Source organism: Phaseolus vulgaris, chromosome 11 (assembly GCF_051622355.1).
Source record: "Phaseolus vulgaris cultivar YP4 chromosome 11, ASM5162235v1, whole genome shotgun sequence".
NCBI classification, from domain to species: Eukaryota; Viridiplantae; Streptophyta; class Magnoliopsida; order Fabales; family Fabaceae; genus Phaseolus; species Phaseolus vulgaris.
Genome location: NC_143508.1, coordinates 14,674,978 through 14,684,719, shown reverse-complemented (window position 1 = coordinate 14,684,719; position 9,742 = coordinate 14,674,978). Strand labels below are relative to the sequence as shown.

Sequence of the window (9,742 nt, the reverse complement as noted above, 5' to 3'; positions counted from 1 at the left end):
GAACTCGGGAGTTTCGTAGGGAGGGAGTGTGGTGCATCAGAAGAGTAAGAGTTTGGAAGTAATTTAAATTTTCATGGAGGTGTTGGGGAGGACACGACGGTGGAGGAGGCAGAAGGGCTTCTCCGCAGGGAGGCACGAAAGCCATATGCGATTATAGAAGACAAGAGTGATGACGTGGAAGGTCAGCAAATTAGTGGGATACAAAACGCTAGGCGTCTTAATGAGGCAATTGATGATTTAGTTGGCCAAGAAGGGTGCATTAATGAGACAATTGACGAATTAGAGGGGCTGACTAAAGAATATAAGGTTGCACTTAATGAGGTAGGTGTCAGAGGCAAACCCTAACAGAGATAAAAAGCTTATTTGTTGATATTGGGCCTCTTGAGTGTGATTGGGTCCAATTCTCAGTGAAATTGAATTCTCTGGAGTTGGAAGTAGGGCTAACGTGGCCCTAGGTCATACACTGCTGTTAGCGTTCGCCGGTGACGAGGGGGCTTTTGCGGCGGCGACGTTTGTGCGGAGAGGCATGTTTGCACGAATGGAGGTCACCTCTGCGGTGATGGTGACTGCGTTGAGAGGCACAATTGCACGAACAGAGGTCACCTCCGCCGCCCACGACGCTGCGTCGTCGTTCTCCGCATGCGAGCCTAGTCGCGATGCTGAAAAGGACGGTATCTCTGTCGTATGTGCTGCTGCGTCACCACCTTCCGCCTATGGCACCAGGTGTGATGCTCGAACGATTGTCGCACGCGAAGCTGCGTTGATGACTTCTCCGTCCTACCTAGTCGCACCTGCTTCGCTTGTCGGAGATGGCGACTTGGTGGTGGCGGAAACCTCCTCGGAATCTGGAAGCAACCCTACGTATTCTTTGGTGGTCCGTTGGCTGTTGTGCATTGTTGCAACAATTTCTTGGGGCCTATCTGTGAGCCCTGTGGGGAACATGCATATTCACCGTTAAGTTGCAGCGATACCCGGTGTTGGACAGACGTTGATGGAAGTTGGGGAGTGTAGCAATAGCAAGTCACAAGAGGTGGGGTTTACACGTATTGACAAACTCAAAGAACTATCTCACAAAATGAATGTAAGGTTAGTATTCTAGTTCTACTACTTTTACTAATAACGGTACTAAAAACTGTTTGGTCTGGTTAAATAATGAGAATTTGGAAGTAGACATGATATGGAATTCAGGAAAGGAAGTAGGATAGTCTCGTTTTGGAAACGAGGATGATATATTAAACAGGTTAAAAAGTCTGGAAGAAAGGGACTATGGGAAGGAAGGATTAGGTAGGGGTGGGAAAAATGTTGTTAATGATGAAACTGATTAGTATGAATATTAGGGGTTTGGGAGGAAGGATAAAAAGGAAGTATATTAGTGATCTCATTAAAAAAACAACAAATTGGATTTATCTGTCTGCAAGAAACAAAATGTGAACATATTAGTAAGGAAAGGTGTTATCAAATTTGGGGGTCAAATGAAATCGAATGGATTGAGATTGGAGCAGTTAATAATGGTGGAGGGATAATCACGATGTGGAAGAAAGATTGCTTTGAAAAGAAAAGGTAGAGAAATGAGAACAACTTTTCAATTATTGAAGGAGTATGGAAGGTAGGAATGCCAATAGAAATAACAATAGCTAATGTTTACTGTGGCGGTACTTTAAGAGAAAAGAGAATTATTTGGGATGAGATAAGTGAGATAAGGAAAAGTCACCCAATAAAACTGTGGTGTGTAGCTGGAGATTTTAATTCTATTAGAAGTGTTGGGGAGAGAAAAGGTCAAAATTATAATGTCAATTATAGTAGTGAAATACGAAGTTTTAATAAGTTTATTGAAGATTCTAGTCTGGTTGATATTCCATTGGTGGCTAGAAAGTTTACTTGGTATAAACCTAATGGGATAGTGAAGAGCATAATAAATAGAATTTTAGTCTCCCTTGAATGGTTAGAGAAGTGGCCGGGAAGCAAACTTTATGCAGAAGGGAAATCGATTTCGGACCACTGTGCTTTAATTTTAAAGGAGATAAACATCGACTGGGGTCCAAAACCGTTTAGATGTCTCGATGTATGGCAAAAAGATGCCCGGTTTAAGGAGCTCGTAAAGAATAAGTGGGAAAGCTATGATATTAGGGGAAACGGTTTGTACGTTTTAAAGGAGAAATTGAAAAGGTTAAAGTTCGACATAAGGAATTGGAACAAATATGTCTTTGGAGATGTTAATAAACAAAGAGTGGAATTGGAAAAAGAGAGTCCAAGATCTAGATGGAAAAGATGATGAGGCGGTGTTGAGTGTGGAAGACAAAGAGGAAAGGAGACAATTGTTAGCTGATTTGGGGCAAGTCAGAGATAAACAAGAGGCGATCTTACTGCAAAAATCAAGGTTGAGTTGGAAAAGTCAGGGTGATTTGAATACAAAGTTTTACCATTCAAGTATTAAGTGGAGGAGGATGCAAAATGGGATTAATGGTCTCAAGGTCGAAGATCAGTGGTGTGAAGATCCAACTAAAGTAAAAGCTAGAGTGAGGGAATTTTTTGAGGGCAGATTCAGTGGGGGGAAGTCAACTTGTTAGATTGGATAATGTTCGATGTAAGGGCATATCTAGGGAGGATAATGAAATGTTGCTTGGAATTATATCTGAAGATGAAGTTAAGGGGGCAGTTTGGAATTGTGACAGCTCCAATAGTCCTGGACCAGACGGATTTAATTTTGGCTTTATAAAATTTTGTTGGGACATTTTAAAAGGAGATGTTGTGAGTGTGGTACAAAGGTTTGCAGAGGGTGGAAGTTGGCCGAAAGGTACTAATGCTTCCTTTATTACCCTTGTCCCAAAGGTTGCAAATCCACAACAACTAAATGATTTAAGACCGATTTCTTTGGTGGGTTGTGTGTATAAAATTATTTCTAAAATCCTCAATTCAAGGTTGAAAAGGGTGCTAAACAAAGTTATTGACCCCAGGCAGTCTGCTTTCTTGGAAGGAAGGGGTTTGTTGGATAGCGTGTTAGTGGCTAATGAGACCATTGAGAAGGTAAAAAGGAAAAAGAAAGAATGTCTGGTGTTTAAGGTGGATTATGAAAAGGTATATGATTCAGTAAGCTGGGAGTTTATTTACTACTTGCTAGGAAGATTAGGTTTTTGTGGAAAGTGGATTGAATGGATAAAAAACTGCTTAGAATCATCTTCAATATCTGTGTTGGTAAATGGAAGTTCAACAACCGAGTTTAAACCTTTGAAGGGCCTAAGACAATGGGATCCTTTAGCACATTTCCTTTTCCTAATTGCAGCTGAAGGACTTGTAGGGGTAGTTAGACAGGCGGAAGAAAAGATGTTAGTAGAAAGTATAGAGGTCGGAGAAAAGCGAGTAAAGGTGAGTATGGTGCAATATGCAAACGACACTCTATTTTTCTATAAAGCCTTAATCCAAAGTGTTTTTACTTTAAAGGCTATTATGAAGTGCTTTGAACTTGCCCTTGGTCTTAAGGTTAATTATTCCAAGAGTAAGGTTGGTGGAGTGGGTGTGAATATGAATCAGACGATGATTTTCGCCTCTATTCTTAATTGTGACATTATGAAGGCACCTTTTAGTTACTTGGGGGTGATGGTAGGCGGGAATCATAAGATATGTGTCTTTTGGGAAGGTATGCTCATTAAGTTACGGAGTAGGTTGAGCGCGTGGAAAGGGAAATCCCTCTCTTTGGCAGGCAGATTATGTCTTATCAAATCGGTGCTTACGTCCTTACCGCTCTTCTATGTTTCCATATTTTGTATGCCGACAACTATGGTGAGGGAAATGAAAGGATACAAAAAAACTTTTTGTGGGATTGGGGGTCAGAGAACATGAAAATTTCTTGGGTGGCGTGGGATAAGATTTGTCATTTGAAAGATAAAGGCGGATTAGGGGTCATTAACATAGGAAAGTTTAACTTGGCTCTTCTAGGGAAATGGATTTGGAGACTTAAGTCTGAAAAGAGAAGTTTATGGAAGGATATTCTAGATTCTAAGTATGGTGGGTGGAGGGGATTAAGATCTCAAGGTCAGATTTGTAAGGAGTCGTTGTGGTGGAGGGACCTTAGGAAGGTGTGGAATTTAGAGGAGTGGGGTAATGATTTTGAAGACAGAGGTCGGTGGGAAGTAGGGGACAGGAAAGAAATCAGGTTATGGGAGGATAAATTGTTGGACAACGATCCTTTACTGCATAAATTCCCTAGGCTTTTTTCGATTTCCTTAGATACTAATCGTACTCTCTCACAAGTTGGGGTTTGGAATAATAATAATTGGTCATGGAAGCTGAGGTGGAGAAGGAATCTTTTTGTGTGGGAATCCAGTTTGGCTGATCTTTTGATGCAGATGTTGGATAACAAAAGGTTAACAAGAGAGGGTGGATTTAAGCCCGATAAATGGCTCTGGAGGGATGTGGATTCTACGGACTTCTCTGTGAAGGAAGCCTATAATATTCTCATGGGGGAGGAGTCTGTAGTGGTTGAGGAACTATTCGTGAAATTCTGGACTCTAAAGACTTTACCTTCGGCACAATTTACGGCTTGAAGGGTGCTATGTAATGTCATTCCCACTAAGGACAATCTTTCGAGACGTGGTATACCTTTGATGAGTGATCGGTGCCCCCTATGTGGTGTGGAAGAAGAGTCGGTAAGACATTTATTTTTTGAATGTAGGATCTCTTGGAGAATTTGGTGTATGTGTCTCGAGTGGTTGGGGTATTCTTCGGTTCTACATCGTGATGCACAAATGCATTTTAGGATGTTTAAACCTATAGGCTTGAAACATGCTATTATCAGGTGCTGAGGGGGCCTTTGGGTAGGTATTGTAAGTGAAATTTGGAATCACATGAATATGGTTTTGTTTGAGAATGGGCGGGTAGATCTAGTGGAGGTTTTTACTATGGTACAAAGGAAGACTTGGTCTTGGGTCACAATAAAAAAAAAATTGGCTGCTTTCTCCTACTTAGACTGGTGTTTGGAACCTCATTGTTGTATGAGGTATTTGAAAGACTGATTTTTTGGGTTATTTAACTAACGCTTTTGCCCAGACTTGGTAGTAGTGGTGTGTTTTGTGCAGGTTTCATCGGATCCTCCTACCTGGCAAGGTTGGATTGAGGTGTGTGCCCTTGGGTTGCGCTTGGAAGGTGTTTGTGTTGTGTGCAGGTCTATCTGGCTTATGATTTCTTCTTGCATGTTTGGAAGGTATAGTGTGTTGGTGCAGGTTTTTTTTTTTTGGTCTTTTCTAATTGGCAGGGTCGGGTTATTGATTTTAGTCCTGGACTGCGGTAAAGGAAGTGTTTTTGATGTATTTTTATCGGTCTGGTGTTGGAATCTTATGTTGTTTGAGTCTTGGGAGATTGATATGTGGTGCTTTTGGTTACTGATCTGTCCAACTTGGGAAGTTGTTGTGTGCTTTTTACAGGATATCTCTGGTTTATGTATGGGTTTGTTGGTGTTGGCACTTGGGTATTTGGCGTACTTCAGCCTGCTGCAAAGATTTTGTTTAGTTGTTGGATGTTGTGTCCTATACTAAGGGTGTGATCTCTTTGGTGGACTATTTTTGGTTTACATTTCCTTCTTGTAGGATCGGTTTGTCGAGTTTGGAACTTGGTTATGGCACCTCTGCCTGCTGGCAAATATCCTGTTTAGTTGTTGGATGCATGTCCTATATTGAGAGTGTGATCTCTTGGTGGGTTGATATAATTATATTTGTTGGGTTCCTATATCTTGAACTAGTTTATTATTTTTGGTTTGTAGTGTAATGTTTGTTGGATCCTTATTTGGTAGGATGTTAGGAAACTTGTTTTGGGTGTTTTGTATAAGGGTTAGGACACTCCTAAAGTGTCTCATTTTATTTTATTTATTCTTTGCTGATAAAAAAATAAAAATAAAAACCTTTATAATAATTTTTTTTTCAAACAAAATTTTACTCAAAAGATCATCATTGTTTAAGTATTTCAATTCTATATAAAATACAAAAATATCATTATATATGTTATATTTCTTAAATTTTGGTCTAGAATATATATGTATCCAATTATAATATTTCATATGTTAGAAAAATGTCATTGACACCATAGCATATAGGAATTGAGATTTTTTTTTTACTTTTATCAATCATAAAGATAGAAATTAAAAAAAATGTTGAAAAAAAAAGTGTTGAGAGCACTAAAACATAAAAACCATTAATAATAATGTGAATCAATTGAAATATGATTGTTTCCATTTGTTTTGCGTAGAAATGGTAGAGAGTCATTGGAGGAATTGTCTCTTTCCATATCAATAAGAGTATGTGATTTTAGAAAAAATTTCCATTTTTTTCTCTCAATATTGTTGTTTTATAGATGTTCTAGACTTTCAATAAAATGTGGCACATAATAAAAATGAATGGTTATATTATGAAGGTTAGTTGCGGGTTTTTTCTAGGATCCTGAAAGTAAGTCATTACGTTACAAATATAGTCGAGATTGAGAGATGTTTCCTAAAGGTCGATTCTTACCTAACGACCTAGTCATCCAAGAGTCAATCATGTGATTGTCTAGAGGTTGATTCAACTGTTTAACAAATAAATTACTCATGAAATGATTATTTACGACTCAAATCAAGTCTAATAATTGATGGTTAGAATCACAAACAGTACAATTTGTGAATCTTGGTATTAATGAGTTGTTATTCTTTGAATATACCTAAGATTGAGTGAGGTCTCCCAAGATCGATTCACACCAATCACTAGGTCTTCCAGGGGTTGATCAATCACTGAGTCTCTCAATGGTCGATCAATCCCCTAATCTCCCAATGAATGATCAATTACCAAGTCTCCCAGAGGCCGATTTACTTAATTCACCCATCGTTCATTTAGAATGGAAACATAATGACTGTGAAGCAATGCTAAACTTGGTATGTAAGTCATCTAAAGGACGATCATACAAAAGAAAGTTTTGAGGTGGAAATAAGATTAAAGGAAAATTGGGGAACATATAAGACATCAGTGAGATACAATTTATGATTAAAATCAATTGTTTCAAAATAGTTAGCAAACACATGATGACCATTTGGTAAAGTTATAAGAATAGGTTTAATGTTTTTATATGAAGCAAATTCAGATAAGTTGCTCTTGAGTCTAATATCTAGTAATTTCTAGCATCCTTTAAATTGTTTAAATGAAAGATATTACCAGTTGGAGACTATTCTGACACTTTGTGATAAGAATTAGCAGTGAAAGATCCCATCTGGTTCACTTGAACTTGATTGGTAGAATTGTTGTTGGTACTTTGCCTAAACAAATCAGATAAGACTTGATATTGTTGTGCTGAAAGATGAATATCTCCATTTTCCTGTCTCTTTTGACATTTCTTATAAAAAAAACATCATAAAAAATAACAACATTATTAACCTGATTGAAATTACCATTATAAAACTTGTAACCTGATGGGTACTAATGTTTCTTGTAACAAGTATGTATGGTGTGACCATTTCTACCACAATAAGTGCATAATTTTCTATTACTGTTGGTTTTATAAGTCTTATTTTTGGACTAGGAAACCCAATTTTTCTAAAACAAACATTCTCAGTATGCCCATTTTCCCACAAAAGGTACAGATCGACGAAGCATAATTGTGATTAGAATTGACACTATTAACATTTTGTGACTAAAAAATTATTAGCCAATTGGCGTTCTTGTTGTGCCACAATAGAGAAGATTTTAGTTATAGGTGATATGGGTTCCATAAGAAGCACATGTGACCTTATGTTGTTTATATTGATCATTTAATCCACAAAGGAACTGCATAGCCTGATCTTCACACTTTCTTTGATTGATAGATGCAATAGAACAAGAGCATTTTGTTTTGCAAATGCATACATGGTTAGGAAATAAAGTTTTCTAACTCGTCATAAATTATTCTAAGCTCGGTAAAATATTCAGTGACAGATAAATCTCCTTGATTCAAAGAAGCAACTTCCATTTGCAAATAAAAAATTCTAGACAAATCTCCCTGAGAATACCCTATTTTTAAACCATTCCAAATATCTCTGGCCATATCCATCCATATAATGCTCTTCCTAATAGGAATGGAAACATAATGAAATGAACTAACCATGAGACAACCATTTTGGCTGGACAAGGATGTGAACCCAGAATGAACTCCATTTACTTTTCGCATTCTGTAACATCCCTATTTACCACCTATGAATACTATATAATACACATCTAATATCTAATTAAGTATTTACAAATATATACATCCCATTTATACAACATTTCAAAATATATTTCTTTTATTAAGGATTTAAATATTTACAATGACTTAAAACAATTATTAAAAAAACAATTTTCTCTAACAACACAGAGTGGAACTCTATCACCTGTAAAATCATCTGCTCCCATGTAGATGCACGATTATTATAGATAAATAAAACATAAACAATGCAAACAAAAGGGTAAGCTAGTTATTTTTACAACTTCTAATATAAATAGAACTTCAATTAACACTCATAAGTTCATCAATGCTCATAGATATATGTTATCGTCGGTTATCTCAGTCGTCGTTGACTTCAAAGGCAGACGGTGACTTCTCCTATCTCCTAGTGGTTTCGCTCTCTCTTTGGGTAGCTGAGAGTGGCTCCATTGAAACATATGGGCCCTACCTGTTGATTGCAGTCCGACGATCAAGTCAGTACTGGGCTAGAAACTATAAGTATGTAAAGCAGTTTCAGTCTTAGAAACGGCGTACCTTTCTAGGGTTTTTACCACCCTTTATATAGGTTGTGATTAGGTCAACTTCTCTGTCCCACAAGGATCTTTCCTTAAGTGGAATTAGGGTTACTGGTGAGACATCTTGTGACGCGTTGCACAAGCTTAGCGTAGCCGCGGCACAAGACTTGTCTCTTCTGGAGTGCAATATCTCTAACAGTATGACCGCCAAGGTACCAACTCATGTACCAGCGCTGCGACGTCATCTGCTTTGTGGGTGCCCTAATTATTCACGTGTCATGCACGCAATCTTTCCCTGGAAACCCTAACCCCTACGGGCCGTAGCGCCTCCAGGAAACACTTGTTTGTTCTGTACCCGAATGTACTATACACACCCCATGCATGATCCTCTCGTGATTTAGGTCTTTCTCATATCTAGGTGTTAACTCATGTTAACTTATACTATTTGTGGGGCCTAGCTTACGTGGCCCATTATTACTGTAGGATCACCAAGGTCCGATGTCGACCTCTTATTCCGCCGAGGTCCGAGGTTTGGCCAGTACAATATACACAAAGAAATCAAGTGTCTATAAAATTTCATAATCATTATCTCTCATTCCAGATTTCTACTGACCCACATACTCAGACACTTGACTCTACTACTGGAAGACTCGTGCATGCTTAGAGGCAGAGATTTTCACATGTCATACTACCTCACTGTGAATCTACACAACTATGTGCATAAAAATCTCAATATCTCAAATCACCTCATATGACAAGGTTAATACATATGAATTTGGAATACAATGTTCTTTTTCACACCCTAGACAAAATCATATGAACCTCTTTCCACTCTCACCACCCAAATAACTCTATCTATATGATTCCATTATATTAGTAGAGTCAGGATACCTTATTTTAGACACATCACTAGTCAATGTATCTTTTAACAATCTCAACACGATATTTCCTTTCTTGAAAATACTATGTCTCGATTTCAATTTCATAATTCACATCTCACATTATACAAAGTCACACCATTTAATCAATACCAA

The 9,742-nt window shown here is 38.0% G+C and overlaps 1 protein-coding gene across 1 annotated transcript; it reads left to right on the top strand.

The window, feature by feature from the left end:
• The first annotated feature begins 1,612 nt into the window (after positions 1-1,612).
• On the top strand, positions 1,613-4,541 carry LOC137835046 (uncharacterized). Its single transcript, XM_068643369.2, has 4 exons — positions 1,613-2,135; positions 2,540-3,363; positions 3,439-3,498; positions 3,660-4,541. The coding sequence occupies exons 1-4, from the start codon at positions 1,613-1,615 to the stop codon at positions 4,539-4,541; spliced, it is 2,289 nt and encodes a 762-aa protein (XP_068499470.2).
• Positions 4,542-9,742: the final 5,201 nt, after the last annotated feature.

Bases quoted from the DNA above. Each gene is read 5' to 3' on its own strand.
- LOC137835046 (XM_068643369.2), top strand. From the start codon at position 1,613: ATGCCAATAGAAATAACAATAGCTAATGTTTACTGTGGCGGTACTTTA. The intron at 2,136-2,539 runs GTTTGTACGTTT...TTTTGAGGGCAG, and splicing joins CTATGATATTAGGGGAAACG to ATTCAGTGGGGGGAAGTCAA. The intron at 3,364-3,438 runs GTGAGTATGGTG...TTTACTTTAAAG, and splicing joins TCGGAGAAAAGCGAGTAAAG to GCTATTATGAAGTGCTTTGA.